Source organism: Colobus angolensis, unplaced genomic scaffold, assembly GCF_000951035.1.
Source record: "Colobus angolensis palliatus isolate OR3802 unplaced genomic scaffold, Cang.pa_1.0 Scaffold36, whole genome shotgun sequence".
Lineage (NCBI taxonomy): Eukaryota > Metazoa > Chordata > Mammalia > Primates > Cercopithecidae > Colobus > Colobus angolensis.
The window spans coordinates 4,608,916-4,626,347 of record NW_012116932.1 but is presented as its reverse complement, the minus strand read 5'-3'; the positions used below and the strand labels follow the sequence as shown (position 1 = coordinate 4,626,347).

Genomic DNA, 17,432 nt, shown 5'->3' with positions numbered 1-17,432 from the left:
CCACCTTCCTGTTTCTTGCAGTGTGGGAGTCACCAGGTGATTCTAGGACTAGTGTGTAGTTTCATCGAGCGCACCTTCATGGCCACCCCCTCCTACATCCATGTGGCCACAGAACTGGGCTATTTCTTCATCCTGAAGAACCAAGTGAAAGAGGCCTTGCTGTGGTACACAGAAGCCATGAAACTGGACAAGGACGGCATGGCTGGTTTGACAGGTATATGGAGGCAGGGCAGGGTTCAGGGGTGGGTGTCGGGAGCCAAACTGGGCAGCTTTCATGGGTCCAGAAGAGAGGTGCTGGAAAGCATTCTCCTTGGGGGGTATGTGAATTTTGGGGTACGATGTATGATGGGGTATCTTTCTGGGAATCCACAGTATGGATGTAGGAGGCATAGGAATGCTCGGAGGTATGATCAGAGTCACTCTGATCTCCACCAGACCTCCAACGCCTGTCTACACTGATTGCCCCAGAAGACTGACAGGCTGAACCTTACACTCAGTGGGCCCTGCCTCTTCTCAGGCTGCCCAGGCTGGGGTTGGAGAAGTTCTACTCACCACCAATCCGCGCATGCAGAGCCTCTAGATTCACCTCTGCAGACCCTTCTCCAGGGCTCTGAGCTGAAAAACCACCAAAAAGAGTAGCTCTGAGAATTATATATTTCCCTGTCTGTCCAGGTGATTTTAAAAATCCTTTCTATAAACGTCAAATGAACTTTTTACAACGCCATTTCCATTTAACACATTTTTTAAAGTCCCCTACTCCATGGTCTGTGGTGAATTCTGAAACGGCAGTGTTTGGTTTGGGTTGAGGAAGTTATGTGATCCAGTGCTCAAGGCAGGCTGGCTCTTGCCCTGGCCCTGAGGGGCTGTGTGTTTGGGGCCAAGTCACTTCTCCTTTCTAAACTCCAGGCTCCTCATCTGCATAGCACAGTTATCAGAGTAGTTTATCTTGACTTCTGGTTCAACATGTCAGGCTGACCCCCTCAAATCCATGCTTGCCCTCTGTCCCCAGATCCCATGAAAATAATGAAAGATATCTTTAAAAGGTAATTAGCCGGGCGTGGTGGCTCATGCCTGTAATCCCAACACTTTGGGAGGCTGAGGTGGGCAGATCATTTGAGGTCAGGAATTCGAGACCAGCTCGGCCAACATGGTGAAACCCCATCTCTACTAAAAACACAAAAGTAGCCAGGCGTGGTGGAGGACACCTGTAATCCCAACTATTCAGGATGCTGACGCCAGAGAATCACTTGAACCCGGGAGGCAGAGGTTGATATGAGCTGAGATGGTGCCACTGCACTTCAGCCTGGGCCACAGAGTGAGACTCCACCTCAAAAAAAAAAAAAAAAAAAAGGAATACATTGCAGCCTTAGAAACAGAAAAATACCTTCCATGGACCAGAAACTTTGAAGAATTTCACATTTCTAGAAGATGGAAGGCAAATGGTATCAAATACATGGGAATTCCAAGCAGATCTAGAAACCCATAAACCAACATAGGCAGAGATGGGTTAGCTAAAGAATTAGTAGACCAGCTTTCCCCAAAGAGTTCCAGGAAAAACAAAAACTAAAAAGCACGAGCTCAGGGTCACCAGAGGCTGAGTGTGAAAGCATGCCACAGGGCAGTGAGAGTGATTACAGGAGGATTATTGGAACCGTGCCCCGGTCAGAGACTAGAATCCAGGAGGTGTGTATTGGGTGTTGGGGCAGGACAGAGAGGAGCAGTGCTCTGGATGATTTCCCACCATAACCAGGGACATGAAGGACAAAAGGACTTGGCTGCTCAGCACAAAAGCAAAATTCCCTAGAATGTTCCTCCACCAGGCTGAGTCCTTCCCTACTTCCTCCTTCAAGGGGGAGAGCCCCAGTGGTTAGCCAGAGGAAAGTCCACTGGTCAGGATGTCTGTCCTCTCTCCCAGTCCAAGCCGAGCCCACTCTTATGTCCCGGAGTCACCATATTTTCTGTCCAGTCTGGCAGAATCAGTGACGTTAATAGTGTGTGAAATGTGCCTACTTGCTGTCCTTCCTTTATAAATCTGCTAGCAGTCTGAAAGATCGGCCAAGTGGAACATATAAAGCAGTAGCCCTCTGAGGAGCAGAGTTAAGGCTAGTACAGAAAAGACTTTTCCTCCCAAAACCCCTTCAATGTTTGGAGAGGCTATTATGTCAATAAGTAAAGAACATGCTACTATGAAAAAGGTACAGGAACAAAAAAGAGTTGCCAAAAATCAAAAATATTTTTGTAAGGTAAAAAATTGTATAGGTGGGTCAAATAGTGGGATGGATATAACTGAAAACTAAGATGGTGATTAGGAAGATAGTCAAGAATAAATATGCCAAAGTAGCAAAGAAATATCTGTACAAGTAGAATAGCTTGCTTCAAACAGATGAGATTTGTCCTCCCAACGTCAAAACATACCACAAAACCACAGTAATTAAGTCCCTTTGAGGCCAGCACTGACTGGGATAAGCAAATAGATAAATGGGATGTAACAGGCCTTATTTCAAACTGATAGGTTGTTCAGTAACTCCTAGTTGGATACCCTGCTATCCATTATGAAAAGAAATAAAGGTAAGTTCTCATCTTACACCATACTTAAATTTCAGGTGAATTAAGTATTAAACATAAAAATTAAATGAAACATGGGTTTCCCTGGGGATTCTAATCCTAACTCCAAACTTGGAAGCTGCAAAGTTTGGCTTTGTGGCTCTACATGTTAAAAAAAAATAGAAGCCGCAAAGGAAAATATTTTACCTGTTTGACTACATAAAAGCTTAAAATTACTACCTGACAAGATACTGTAAAAATAGTTAAAGGATAAATGGCAAACGAGTAGAAAACACTTGCAACAAAGGGTTAAGAAAACATAAAGAGAAAAAAAAATCACCCCCTCCAAAAAAGCCAGGCAGGCTGTGAACAGAAAATTCACAGTAGAAAGGAAAAGGCTATATTGGAAATATGAACAGATGTTCATTCTCCCTAATAGTTAAAAAAAAGATGGTGAATGAAAACTAGTTACTTTTCATGTTTCAGACTGGCAGAAATTACAGCATGTTTGAGGTTATGAAGAAAGGATATTTTAAATTCTTGATAGTAATATAAGTTCAGATATCTTTGAGGGCAAGTTGGTCTTATCTGTCAGCATTTTAAATATATGTGCTCTGTGACTCATCAGCTCTCCCTCAGGAATTTGAACGTATGTAAATGTTCATCGTAGCATTGTAGTATTTAAAGACTGAAAACAAAGTAAATGTGAAATTAGATGTCCTTCAGTAGGGCACTAGTTAAATAAATTGTTACATCCACAGTAAAATATTATGTTGTCATCAAAGAGAATGGGGTAGATTTGTATGAAGAGATGGGAAAATATGACTGTCATATATACAAAGTTAAAAAAACAGATTGTGGCCGGGCGCGGTGGCTCATGCCTGTAATCCTAGCACTTTGGGATGCTGAGGCAATTGGATCACCTGAGGTCAGGAGATCGAGAACAGCTTGGCCAACATGGCGAAACCCTGTTTCTACTAAAAATACAAAAATTAGGCAGGCATGGTGGCCATGCCTGTAATCCCAGCTACTCAGGAGGCTGAAGCAGGAGAATTGCTTGAACCTGAGGGGCGGAGGTTGCAGTGAACCAAGATCATGCCACTTCACTCCAGCCTGGGAAAAAGAGTGAAACTCCGTCTCAAAAAAAAAAAAAAAAAAGAAAAGAAAAGGAAGGGTTAAAGGAATAAAACAAAGAAAGATGAGACAGAGAAAAAGAAACTCCGTCTCAAAAAAAAAAAAAAAAAAAGCAGATTGTAGAATGGTGTATGTGAAATTTGATTCCCTTTGTGGATGTGTGTGTTTTTAAACCCATTGGTATGCTCGTGTGTACATATAAACATATATGTCTGAGGTGTCTATATAGTAATAACATACTATACCTCACATGTTTCCTAGTGGTTATCTCTAGAGAGAGATATTGTTAAAGCCAGAACATGAGCTAGGGATGTTTTTCTGTATTGCCTTAGGGTTTGAATTCTTGAGCATGAGCATGTATTTCTCTTTAAGTTTGTAGAAATGTTGGAAAAGATTCCCTATGCTGAGACACCTTCCTTCCACTGTCTTATTCATGCTCCTTGACCTGATGGGCTGCTGACTGTGCTTCAGAGCTAGCTACTCATCATTGTTTTGTCCCATTTACAGGGATCATCTTGTGTCATATCTTAGAAGGCCACCTGGAGGAAGCTGAGCACCAGCTGGAATTCCTGAAGGAGGTGCAGAAGTCCCTTGGGAAGTCTGAGGTCAGAGCTCCCTGGGGCCATGGGTTGCTCCAGGACAATGTCCTTTGCTGTCCTCCCACCCCTGATTTCCAATAGAAAGCAGCCAAGGTTACCTGGACCTTCACTTTGCCCTTGCCTACCAACTCTGCCCAGGCTGGCATTGGCACTGAGACTCGGTCCTGTCTTCCACAGGTGCTAATTTTCCTCCAAGCCCTCCTGACATCCAGGAAGCACAAGGGGGAGCAAGAGACCACAGCGCTCCTGAAGAAGGCAGTGGAGCTTCACTTCTCCAGCATGCAAGGCCTCCCTCTTGGCTCTGAGTACTTTGAAAAGCTGGACCCCTACTTCCTGGTCTGCATTGCTAAGGAGTACTTGCTCTTCTGCCCCAAACAGGTTAGGGGAAGGCCTATCTTCATGGTGGGGGCCTGGAGTACAGGTTTGGATAGTGCCCACCTGAAGGACAGAGGCATCCTTACTTGTGACCTTACTTGGCCAGTCACAAGTAAGGATGGGGTGAACCTTGGGCAGTTGGGGAGCCCAGGGCTCTTCAAACTTGAACATACAGCACACAGGTCACCTGGGAGGTTGTTCCAGTACAGATTCTGACTCTATAGGGGGGTCTGAAATCCTGCATCTCTAACAAGTTCCCAAGTGATATGGATGCTGCTTGTCTAGGGACCACATTTGGAAGAACAGGGCACCAGCCCATGGCCCTGCTTTTATCCAAGACAAGAGCTTGTCTTCCTTTTCCGCAGAAGCCCCCTAAGAAGTATGTTAGTCTTTACTTGTTTGTCCTGCTCTTCCAGCCAGTCAGGATTCTTTGTGACCAAGGATCATATTTTTATATACCTTAGTATCCTCCCATTGCCTTGTAATGGGTCATTCAGCAAATATTTATTGAGTGCCAGATGCCATTCTCTGTACTGGGGACACCACAGTGAACAAAACCCAGTTCCATAGTCTGGAGCTCGTGCTCTAAGCACTAGATGATACAGAGGATAATAAATAAGTGTGGAATGAAGCAAAATTCCTTCACTGAGAGCGTTTTCTGAGAGCTCCAGGAGTCTCTCTTAGAATAGGGCAAACCTACTCCCACCTCCACCACCGTGTTCCCACAGCCCAGGTTACCAGGCCAGATCGTGTCTCCACTTCTTAAACAAGTCGCCGTGATCTTGAATCCTGTAGTCAAAGCAGCACCAGCTCTGATCGACCCCCTGTATTTGATGGCTCAGGTCAGGTATTACTCAGGTGAGCGGGGGTGGGGTCCTGACAGCCAGGTGGGGCCTTGCAAACACCTGATGGAGCTTTGTGTCCACAGGCTCCTTGCCTGGGATACTGCAAACACACACACACACACTCCTTGCTTGGGGTACTACACACACACACACAGGCACTCACACGCACGCACGTACACACACACAGGCACATGCCCCTACAGGCTTGCCCACTCCCAGCCTCTATCCCCTAGTAACCCTAGTAAGCTCCCTGACCTCTCACCAGCAGGGGTCTCTTCCACCTAGGCCTTTGTGGATTTACTCACTTGATCTGTGCTGGTAATAGTTATTGAACTTCTTCTGAGATACAGTAGTACCAAAAATAGGCAAAAATTCCCTCATGGAGCTTGCATCTAGTAAGGGGAAATTGACAACTCAATGCAAGCTCCACGAAGGAGCACATCGTATTTTTTTGTTAGAACATGGTAAGCTATAGAAGAAGCTGCAGCAGGGAAGTGATGCAGGGGTGTCAGGGTTGCAGTTTCGAAAAGCTATCCAAAAAAGCCTCATGGAGAAGTGAGAACCCTGTACCATGAGGTCTTCAGAGCCTCCAGGGGCCCTTTCACCTTCTCCCTTCTCAAGGCCCAGACCCTGGAGAGAAAGGGAAGGAGAGGGAAAACCCTCCATGGGTGCTCTATTGTCCTCTGTGATGCAGAGCCCTCCCCTGAAGTACTATCTCCCTGTGGCCTGTTACCCCATCCTGCCTGCCTGGAAACCAGGCTGATCTCTGGTGTTCTGGGAGTGTCCAAAGAGATCAGAATACTGTGGCCATTTATCTGTCTTCTGGCATTGCATCGTGTGGGTTGCACTCCTGCTGAGAGCTTTCCTGTCTTCATCCTTGGTCCTCCCTATGTTCATTTGGATGCCAGGTTTCCCCACAGCTTCAAAGTATCCTGGATACAAGGCCAGGGTGAGAGAACTTACCCTGGGTGCTGGCATCTGCCAGCAGATTTGGGCCCAAAGCAAGGTCTCCAGCTGTGTAGGTTGCCATGGTGACCTCTTCACATTTCCACAGCACGTAAGAAGGAGCAGGGAGCTTGGGACCCAGAAGCAGGGGCTCCCTACCCACCAGGTTATGGATCCCAAGTAGGAGTTGTTGAGAGACCTGACTGCAAGGGAAGAGAGTGCCCCTACCAACTCACTACACCCAACCCCTAGGGTGCTGCTACCACCCTGTAAGTGCCAGCCTGTCTGCAGGGAGGCCCCTCAGTCCTCAAGTGCCAGGGGGTTCAGAGCTGAAGCCCAGGAACCCAGTAGGTCTGGACATAAATGCCAAATTTGCCCCTTCCAAGCTGAGTGGCTTACATCACTGGAGCCCCAGGTTCCACATCTGAAAAAACAAGAACAATAGCACCAACCTTGCAGGGCTGGGCAAGTAATAAATCAGACTTTCTAAAGTGCTTTGCAAGTGTTGAAACAGAGCAGGAGCTTCATAAATTGTAACTATTACAGTTGCTGTTACTGCTAGGTTTTGTTTGCTCTTAGGTGTAGGAATTGAGGCTTAATATGTTCCCCTGAGCTTCTGGATGGAGCAGTGAAGTAACTTAGCTATCTCCCTGAGGGTTACAAAGACAAGAAGGGTGTTACACTGAGGTTTGAGTTTCCTGGCTTTTGTCTGAGTCAGGGAAACAACTGTGTAGTCTTAATTTTAGGGATGGACCCTGAGGGAAGCAGACCAAAACTGGCTAAATACTCAACTTTGTGTATTTCTGGAGAACAGGACATGTAAAATTCATTCTGCCCTTGCGTATCAGGTCCTAGGAGCCCCTTGGGAACCCTGCATGTAGAGGTTTGTGTATTATTTCTAGGAGAGCTAGAGAATGCCCAGAGCATCTTGCAGCGTTGCCTGGAGCTGGACCCCGCCTCCGTGGATGCCCATCTCCTCATGTGTCAGATCTACTTGGCTCAGGGCAACTTTGGCATGTGCTTCCACTGCTTAGAGCTGGGTGTCAGCCACAACTTCCAGGTGGGTGCCCTGTCATCCTCTCAGCATCCCAACACCCAGCTAGCTGCGGCCCCTGTTTGCCTTCTGAGAGTAGCCCCAGGGGCTAGCTGTGTCCCACAAATCTTTCTGCTGGTCCAAAGGCAGGGGTAGGCTCAGTGGGCTCCTGAGGCCTTCTCTGACCTGGCTGCTGTGAGCAGCAGCAGTAGCAGCAGTGAACTGGAGCCCCACACTCTGCTGTGTTCCTCCTAGGTCCGAGATCACCCCCTCTACCACCTCATCAAGGCCAGGGCTCTCAACAAGGCTGGAGACTATCCAGAAGCCATAAAGACACTGAAAATGGTCATCAAATCGCCAGCTCTGAAGAAGGAAGAAGGCAGGAAGTTCCTTGGGCCCTCTCTGCAGACCAGCCAGCGGGCATCCATCTTATTGGAACTGGTGGAGGCCCTCCGGCTGAATGGGGAGCTAGTAAGAAATGCCATGCTCTCCTCCCTGGGGACTGGGGCACACTGCAGGCTCAGGGTAGGCCCAGGAACGAGGTTCTTTGGTTCCACCCACTGTTTCCTTGTGCACCAAGTGGAGGGTCTGTTTGATTCCCGTGTTTTAGCATGAGGCCACCAAGGTTATGCAGGACACCATCAATGAGTTTGGCGGCACACCAGAAGAGAACCGCATCACCATTGCCAACGTGGACCTGGTCCTGAGCAAGGGTAACGTGGACGTGGCACTGAACATGCTAAGGAACATCTCGCCCAAGCAGTCCTGCTACATGGAAGCCAGAGAGAAGATGGCCAGTGTCTACCTGCAGACCCTCAGAGACAGGCGCCTCTACATCAGATGTTACCGGTAAGCCCCACAGGTAGCACAATGACAGCTTCTTCTTTGATGGTATCTTAGGGAATGCTTCCTTCAGATGTTATTTCTTCAACCTGGGTCTCCAGAATGTGTCCTTGGAGTGTAGTTGATGAATGTATGGAATTGTCCATGGGTTACAATTTGAGCATGAAAGGTCAGTAAGCCCTGTTCATGGATGAGTTCTGAGGATACAGAGTTGAATTGGCCCTGAGCCCTGCTTGCACCCCCCCTCCGCTTACCTGCTTGCACATACTGGTAGGAGACTGTAGGCCTGCTTCTCAGAGCAGACACACTGAAGCTCCAAGCTGCTGTCTCTGTATGATTTGGCATTGGGACCTCCAAGGCACCTTCCTCATCCCTTTCTTCTGGCAGAGCTTCATCTAAGCAATTTAAAGTGGGAGGTGTGGTTGCTGAGGGAGTAGGGAAGGCTATCCAGCAGTGGGAAACCAGTGAACAATATGGAGGCATGGCCAGATTGGAGTTGTAGAAAGAGTGACGTGGCTGCCTCATGGAGAAGGATCTGAAGGGATAGCGGGTAGAGTGAGAGGAACAGGTGGAGGGCCTGGCCATGGCCTAACTACAGAGATGGATGTGGAGAGCCTGACTCAGGTAGCTAGCACACTGCCTCGTGCACAGTGGACTTTCTATAAGTATTGATTGATGAATGAATGAATGTCAGCCAGAATCAGTGGGAAGGAAGTGAAGGAGATAATTTCAGGAACATGGGGTGTGTGTGAGCCTGAGATAAGCTTTTGGTTACTCTTGCTTGCAGTGAGCTCTGTGAACATCTGCCTGGCCCCCACACCAGCCTGCTACTGGGCGATGCTTTAATGAGCATTCTGGAGGTAAGTGAGAGGCCTCACAGCCTTGCCAAGTGGCCCCCCAGTCTCCCTTCTCCAGTGGGAGAGAAGAGGAAGACCCAAAGACACTTTCCCCACCAGCCCGAGAAGGCCCTGGAGGTCTATGATGAGGCCTATAGACAGAACCCGCATGATGCCTCCCTGGCCAGCAGAATTGGGCAAGCTTATGTGAAGGCCAACCAGTATACTGAGGTCAGGCTGGGCTGGGGTGTGAAGGGGCAGGGAGGACCAGCCTAGCAGGGAAGGTGGAGGACGGTACATGACTGGGGAGCTCTGGATGGGAGGAGAGTGGCTGAGTTTTCACTCAGTTCCTTGCTGAATGGGGTGCCAAGGGGAGAACTGAGCAACTCTCTGCTGCTGACCACACCTGCTCCAGCTGAGGCTTACACCCTGTGCCAGGTGGGAGGAGTGCTTTTTCGCCTTAGGCTTCTATGTTCTGGAGGGGCACACTGGTGTGATGGCCGCTGAGGGGAACATGGTGTCTGGCACTGAAGTGCAGAACCAGGCCAGAGGCTAATATTTATTGTTTGCACTAAGGCAATTGAGTATTATGAGGCTGCCCAGAAGATTAATGGACAGGACTTTCTGTGCTGCGATCTGGCCGAACTGCTCCTAAAGTTAAAGAAGATCAATAAAGCAGAAAAAGTTTTGAAGCAGGCACTGGAACATGACATTGGTGAGGCAGCATTCTAACCTATTTCTAGCATTTGGAGCAGACATACTCCTCCCCCATTCCCCATTAGCTGAAGTCCTGAACCCAGCCCTCCCCACCAACCCAGCTTCCCAGGAACCAGCAAACTAACACTAATTTGAGTTTCCGTTTAACAGTCCAAGACATCCCATCCATGATGAATGATGTTAAGTGCTTGCTTTTGCTGGCAAAGGTTTATGAGAGCCATAAAAAAGAAGCTGTGATAGAAACTTTGAACAAGGTAATTGACAAATGGACTTAAGCTCTTTATCTGCCATCTGCTGATGGGGGCTGAAGAAGGAGAAAGGAAAGAACTCCAGGTCTGTAAAGCCCCAGACCTCTTCCTCAAAAAAGGACCTAGGTTACACCTCTGACATCCACCTTCACTTATTTTCCCATTCTGGTTCATTCAGTGACGGTACACTAATGTGCTCTGAGCTAGGGTGGGCTGGGGAAGGCAGGAAGTAAGAGAGTGCCTTTGTCCTCAAGGGTGATAGTAGAGATAATAATGAGGCAATGACAATGGCTCCCATGCATGAAAAGCTCTGTGCTAGGTTCTGTAGGGTTTTTGCTTTCTTATTGAATGATCACAGTAGCGCTTTGTAATAAGCATTGACATTCCCATGTAACAGATAAGTCTCTAGGAGGTTGAGAAATGGGCCCAAAGTTGGGTTCAGTTGTGTTAGTCTGTATTCTGTTGGTATATGCCAGAATACTTGAAACTGGATAATTCATACATTTCCTACAGTTCTAGAGGCTGAGAAGTTCAAGGTGGAAGAGCCACATCTGGTGAGATCTTTCTGCTCAGGAGAAGGGGAACTCTCTAAAGAGTGCAGTGCAGGGTATCACATGGTGGGCGGGGGGCACCAGCTGTGCTAACATGCATGCTCCGGTCTCTCATCCTCTTCTTAGGAAGCCACCAGTTCCACTCCCATGATAACCCATTAATCCATTCATCCACGAGTGGTTTAATCCATTTATGAGGGCAGATCCCTCATGATCCAATCACCTCTCAAAGGCCCTAACTTTCAATACTGCCACATTGGGGATTAAGTTTCCAGGAAAGCACATGATGTTTGGGGGGCACATTCAAACCACAGCAACGTCATATGTTGCTTATCAGCAGGAATATGATTTTGTTGTGTGAATATCAGACTCAGATGGTATAGCTGACTTCGCACCTAGGCTATCTGGTGTAGCCTATTGCTCTGAGTCTATAAACCTGCACAGCATGTTACTCTACTGAATTCTCTAGGCAATTGTAGCATCATGGTAAGTATTTGTGTATTTAAACATAGCTAAACATAGAAAATGTACAGTAAAAATACAGTATTATAATCTTCAGGGACCAGCATCATATATGTGGTCTGTCATTGACTGAAATGTTATGCAGCATGTGACTGTACCAGCAAGTGGTGGAGCTGAGATCTGAGCCAGGTCTGGCCTGTCCCAACCTATGTTCTTTGCACACTGGGCTGCCCCCGATCCAAGAGCCCCCAGCCATTCCTGTCACATCTTCCTCACTTTTTTCCCCCAGGGGTGTGGCCTCAAACTTGTTTCTGGAGTATGCTCTGTGGTTCTAGAGGGAGAGCCCACACTCTGACCGTTAGAGATGATTTATCCTCTTGTTTACCACTGGATTCCCATTCCTCTTTTTGGCCCTCGGGGAGCCAAGTGCTGATTCCTACCCACGTCCTACAGCTTAACCCTGGCATCATCATTTCCTCTTGCACTGATGTTCTCTGCTTACTCACCTGATCATTTGTGTGGTAAATATTTGTGGCTGCTTCCTCAAATTCCCAGCAGGGCGGCATACAGAACAGAACAGTCTACTGTGTGCCTTGAGCACCTACTGTGTGCTAGTTCTAGCCTGTAGTGTAGCAAAGCAAATTAGACACAGAGCCTCAAGGTGTGATGGAAGCAGGTAAACAGGCAAAGTACAAAAGCATGTTTTGTTTGAGTGCCTTTGCTTCTGCTCCTGCCCCCAGAGGCAGTGCTAGCTTGCCTCATGTGTACTCAGCCAGTGGCTTTGCCTATTCAGAGTGACCCAAATTTGCCCAAGGGCACTGAAGATGTCATTTTTCATACTTCTGGATCTGAATTTTAAGAGCTTGGTACTTTCTGTGAACTGGTATGTCAGGCTCTGAGTTTCTGATCCTGGCTTGATTTGTTTCCCAAGGCCTTGGACCTCCAGTCTCGGATACTGAAGCGAGTTCCACTGGAGCAACCAGAAATGATCCCCTCCCAGAAGCAACTGGCAGCCTCTATCTGCATCCAGTTTGCAGAGCACTACCTGGCAGAGAAAGAGTATGACAAGGCCGTACGGTCTTATAAGGATGTCTTCTCCTACTTGCCCACTGACAATAAGGTGAGTGACCCTCAAAGCAAGAGGCTGCTTTCTCCCTCAGGGCACAATGCCTTGCTGAGCTCTCTGACCAGGTGTAGGGGCCAGTTCCTTCTCCATTCTTCCCTGAGGAGTCACAGGTACGATGGGCATGGGAGGCCAGCTAACAGTGGCCTCTGGGGTAAGGTGCCTGCTCCTGCTGACCTGGGACCTCACCTGCTGCGGCCCTTGGAGCAAGGCTCACCTTGGATAGCCAAATGAGAAGGGTATAGTGGGAAAGACATTGCTGAAAGTCACATTAGTCTGACATTTTCAAGTCCCCCTTGGAGGTGGGGAGATGATGAGGGTTGTAGCTGCCAGGGCACTTTGGGCGTGAAGTGCAGGCTGAGCTTCCAAGAGGGCCTAGAGTGGTGAGGGAGGTGTGGCTCCAGATAAGGGAACCATAGTTGGAGTTCATGCTAACACAGTAGATGAAGAGCTTAGTGACAGATCCATTCATTCATTTAATACTCATTTAACAGATACCCAATCTAATATGTACCAAGAACTGTGCCCGGCTCTGGAGACACAGTGGGGCAAGGCTTGGTCACTGCGCACAGATTACCCTTGGGTAAGGGCATGTAGACGAGAGCACAGGCAGCACTAATGCCAGGCAATACATGCCTGCATGGGGGTGCAGGGCACCACTTGGAGGAATGGTACCTGCCCCAGAATCTAGGGCACAGAGGACTCTCAGAGCAGTGAGGCCAGAGTTGAAGCTGAAGGATGAGTATGTGTTAGCTTGGCCCAACTTTCAGGGGTTAGTAAGACACAGGGTATGACTGGAGAACTCAGTGGGAGAAGGGGAAGGCCAGAGATGTTCACTTGGGGAATCTGAGACATATTTTGAAAGCAGAGCTGATAGAAGTGGGGTGTGAGGAGAAGAGCTGTCAAAGACGATCCCAGGGGTTTCCCATGTTGTTTACTAGTTAGTGTATTATATCCGGCCTTGTCCCAGGTGATGCTGGAGCTGGCGCAGCTCTACCTGCTCCAGGGGCACCTGGACCTGTGTGAGCAGCACTGTGCTATCCTCCTGCAGACTGAGCAGAACCATGAGACTGCTTCTGTGGTAGGAAGCCCCCAGCACCAACTCCCTCCCTCCTTTCCTCCCTTCGTCCCTTCCCACGGTCCCTGTGACCAGATGCAGGCTACTTCCTAGCCCCATAACCTCAGATGCCTCACTGACACACCTCTGAGGAGCTGTCAGGCAGAGAGGACTCAGTGCTGCACCTACTCTGCCCTTTAGCCGGAAGGGGTGGGCTGGCTGGCAGTGGGCAGCATCAACCTCCTGGGCCAGTCTGAGGTAGGGTGAGGTTGATTCACCCCAGGGGAAAGCACATCCACTGTAGGTGAAGGCAAGGGTGGGATAGGTTCCTGGGGCTTCAGGAAAAGCCCTCCCCAGTTCTGCCTCTCTCCTCCCTATCATCCAGACCTTCTCCAGGGCTGGCCCAGGAGCAGAAGCTGAGCCCTTGCAGAACAAGGAGGGGTCCTCATCCCTACCTCTATTGCCTGGCAGTTCTCAGAATGGGTGGAGAGGCTTTCCCTGTAGGCTATCAAAAAGCCCCACTGGTCTCTACTACTGGCCTTACCTTCCCATGTCCGTCCTCAACCCAGCTCTTCTTGCCCCCCACCTTGGGAAGTCCTCACCTTCTGGGTGGGGGCCTGAGAAACCCTCAGGCTTCTCCTGTGGCAGCTTCTCACAAGGCCTGGGGAGGCTGCCTTGCAAGTCCTTTTCTACCTTCCCTTCTTACCACCATCACCCCCATACCCCCCGCCTCCCCTGATACCCATGCAAGCTGCCACTGTTGGGAAATCTGGAGTCTTGTGTGTTTTCTGATAGTTGATGGCTGACCTGATGTTTAGAAAACAGAAACATGAAGCGGCCATCAATCTTTACCACCAAGTCTTGGAGAAAGTGCCAGGTAATTCTGCCCATGGAGACTGCCTGCACCAGTTCCCACTGAGCAAGAGCCACTCTCCCAGAGAAGGGTGGGACCTCTCCCTCCTTCCTGACTGGGCAGAGGAAGCCCCTTCCTCCCTGATTGTTCCAGAGAAGCAGGAAACTGATAAAGACCCAGTGGAACGTGCCGGCCCTTCCCGAGTCCAAGGGGCCAGTTCCTGGTCTCAAGGACTTGGCACTGGACCCAGGACAGCATGTCTGTCCCCAAATCACAGCCAGTGGGGCTCGACACAGTTCCCTTTTGAGGTCACAGCCACTTGGAGAGACTAGAAATTCTCCTCTGTTGTATAGCTTCATTCCCATTCACTGCAGCATAAAACCACCCCTTCTTGCTGGGGAAAGGGGCCAGACCTGAGGCTCAGGTTGGAGCCCTGGCAGGCCCATGGCAGTGTGCCCATAGGCCCAGCAGGTCACCATGGTTAGGAGTGTGGGTCCTGAGGCCAGGCCTCCTGGGTCTGAGTCCTGCTCTACCACTTACTGGTTGTGCAACTTTCGGCAAATTATTTATCCATGTCTCAGTGTCCTCATCTGTAAAACAGACACAATAAGAGTACCTAGCTAGGCCGGGAGCGGTGGCTTAGGCCTGTAATCCCAGCACTTTGGGAGACTGAGGTGGGCGGATCACGAGGTCAGGGGATTGAGACCATCCTGGCTAACACGGTGAAACTCTGTCTCTACTAAAAATATTAAAAAATTAGCTGAGCATTGTGGCGGGTACCTGTAGTCCCAGCTTCTCCAGGGGCTGAGGCAGGAGAATGGCATGAACCCGGGAGGCGGAGCTTGCAGTGAGCCAAGATCATGCCACTGCACACCAGCCTGGGCAACAGGGCGAGACTCCGTCTCAAAAAAAAAGATTAGGTACCTACCTAATCTTGCAGTCAATGTATAGGTGAAGCACTTAATACCAGGTACAATATAAGTGCTATATAAATGTTAGCTGCTATTCTTTACTATTTTTAAGCATTAGTATTATTCTTTACTCAACCCTGGAACTGTTGGAATGTCCCCGCTCAGCCCAGATGGGCAGTATCTCTTGGCTCCTCCTAGGGGCCCAGCACCCTCATCTGATACAGCTACTGGGCATCTCAGCCTGGAGATTTCTGTCTCTTATTTTAGACAATTTTTTGGTATTGAATAAATTAATCGATCTGCTAAGAAGAAGTGGTAAACTTGAAGACATTCCTGCCTTTTTTGAATTGGCCAAGAAGGTGTCCAGCCGGGTGCCTTTGGAACCAGGGTTCAACTACTGCAGAGGTATCTACTGCTGGTGAGTTGGGTGTGGTGTGTTGAGGGGCAGCTGTGTGCAGGAAGCCCTATTGGCAGATAGGCTAGGCCCTTGCGCTGCACAAAGGGAGCAGAAATTCTGCCTCCAGGACACCCAGGCCCAGAAAGTGAGGGCCCACAGGGGCAGGGGTGGAACCCTTCGGAAGTCGGGGAGAGCCTGCAGCCTCTGGATGGAGGCCAGGTGAGGACCACTTGGGCAGGCCACTGGCCTGCATCCAACACCCAGGTCCGACGCCTGCGTCTCCTCCAGAGGAACTGGGAAATCAGCTATCCAGCCTCTGCTTTGTGCAGACTCACAAAGTGGCCCTTGTATATCTCTGCCCTGTCTGGGCCTCAGTTTCCCTCACTGATTCTTGGTGTTTTCTCCACTACAGGCTCATAGGGCAGCCCAACGAAGCCTTAAAGTTCCTGAACAAGGCACGCAAGGACAGCACTTGGGGCCAGAGCGCCATCTACCACATGGTGCAGATCTGTCTGAATCCAGACAATGAGGTTGTGGGCGGAGAGGCTTTTGAGAACCAGGGGGCCGAGAGCAAGTAAGGGCCCGTGAAGGCAGAGGCAGAACCCTGGGGAAGTTAGAGAGAGCCTGCAGCCTCTGGGTTGAAGCCAGGTGAGGGCCACACGGGCAGGCCACCTGCCTGTGTCTGACACCCAGGTCTAACACCTGCAGCTACACAGAGAAGAAGGAGTTGGAACAGCAGGGCGTGAGCACCGCCGAGAAACTGCTGCGTGAGTTTTACCCAAATTCAGCCTCCAGCCAGACCCAGCTGCGGCTGCTGCAGGGCCTCTGCCGGCTGGCCACCAAGGAGAAGGCTAACATGGAGGCTGCGCTGGGCAGCCTCATCCAGATAGCGCAGGCTGAGGTGCGGCTGGTGGGGACTGGCGGGCATGGGCAGGTGGCAGGGCCCAGGCTGACTAGGCGGCCAAGGCGTGCTGACGTCCATTTCCCACCCGATGTGTAGAAGGACAGTGTCCCTGCCTTGCTGGCCTTGGCACAAGCCTACGTGTTCCTGAAGCAGATCCCCAAGGCGCGTATGCAGTTGAAGCGCCTGGCCAAGGCCCCCTGGGTACTGAGTGAGGCTGAGGACCTGGAGAAGAGCTGGCTCCTGCTGGCCGACATTTACTGCCAGGGCAGCAAGTTTGACCTCGCCTTAGAACTGCTGCGGCGCTGTGTGCAGTACAACAAGGCAAGGGGCCACACACACATCGGGGCTGCAGGGTGGCAGAAAGGGTTCTAGGCATTCCAGGAAGGTGAAGCAGGCTTTGCAGGCAGAGGTCGTATGGAATAACAACTAGTCGGGAAGAGGCAGGCTGAGAGGGGCACATGGGCAACAGACCAGAATAGGAATGAGGATCAGGGGCGATGGACCAGGTAAGAGGAGGTACACAGGGTCGTGTCATGTCCAGAGGAGGGAACACTAAATGATAGAAAAAGATGGGAAAGTTTCAAGGGTTCCAACCTGGAGGGACTTTTGCAGGTCAGAGCAGGCCAGGAATGGGAGTGGCGGAACAGGAGGGCTGCAGGGAAAGGGGTTACACCAGTCTCTGGGGTAGCTGAGAGGAGGGCACACAGTTGGCTTCTTGCAAAGGTTGGGGTACCCCTGAGGTCCCTTGGCAGTTTGGTTTATGGCAGCTCACTTCTGTCCCTTGCCTGCTTCTGGTTCTGGTCCTAGTCCCACCCTGGCCCAGGGAACCAGCAGAGGCTCTAACTGGCTTTCCCTGCAGTCCTGCTACAAGGCCTATGAGTACATGGGCTTCATCATGGAGAAGGAGCAGTCCTACAAGGATGCAGCCACCAACTACAAACTGGCCTGGAAGTACAGTCATCACGCCAACCCTGCCATTGGTAAGGCAACCAGCCAGGGTGCACATGAATGGACGTGGAAGGGAGGTGGGCAGGAGGATCCCCACCATGACCCCA

The 17,432-nt window shown here is 49.8% G+C and overlaps 1 protein-coding gene across 4 annotated transcripts in view; it reads left to right on the top strand.

Moving 5' to 3' along the window:
- The window catches only part of TTC21A (tetratricopeptide repeat domain 21A), a 31,842-nt gene that overhangs the window by 13,976 nt on the left and 434 nt on the right, over nucleotides 1–17,432 (top strand). For 3 of the 4 annotated variants that reach the window (XM_011953298.1, XM_011953294.1, XM_011953297.1), the window contains 19 exons: nucleotides 22–214; nucleotides 4,186–4,283; nucleotides 4,455–4,655; nucleotides 5,381–5,510; nucleotides 7,345–7,502; nucleotides 7,731–7,946; nucleotides 8,086–8,324; nucleotides 9,106–9,178; nucleotides 9,275–9,385; nucleotides 9,731–9,869; nucleotides 10,022–10,125; nucleotides 12,064–12,252; nucleotides 13,226–13,336; nucleotides 14,108–14,189; nucleotides 15,344–15,494; nucleotides 15,886–16,047; nucleotides 16,182–16,374; nucleotides 16,474–16,698; nucleotides 17,237–17,357. In XM_011953298.1, coding sequence (XP_011808688.1) covers nucleotides 22–214; nucleotides 4,186–4,283; nucleotides 4,455–4,655; nucleotides 5,381–5,510; nucleotides 7,345–7,502; nucleotides 7,731–7,946; nucleotides 8,086–8,324; nucleotides 9,106–9,178; nucleotides 9,275–9,385; nucleotides 9,731–9,869; nucleotides 10,022–10,125; nucleotides 12,064–12,252; nucleotides 13,226–13,336; nucleotides 14,108–14,189; nucleotides 15,344–15,494; nucleotides 15,886–16,047; nucleotides 16,182–16,374; nucleotides 16,474–16,698; nucleotides 17,237–17,357 — 2,896 coding nt within the window. The remainder of the gene's footprint in view (nucleotides 1–21; nucleotides 215–4,185; nucleotides 4,284–4,454; nucleotides 4,656–5,380; nucleotides 5,511–7,344; nucleotides 7,503–7,730; nucleotides 7,947–8,085; nucleotides 8,325–9,105; nucleotides 9,179–9,274; nucleotides 9,386–9,730; nucleotides 9,870–10,021; nucleotides 10,126–12,063; nucleotides 12,253–13,225; nucleotides 13,337–14,107; nucleotides 14,190–15,343; nucleotides 15,495–15,885; nucleotides 16,048–16,181; nucleotides 16,375–16,473; nucleotides 16,699–17,236; nucleotides 17,358–17,432) is intronic. The other variant, XM_011953296.1, reaches the window with a different exon arrangement.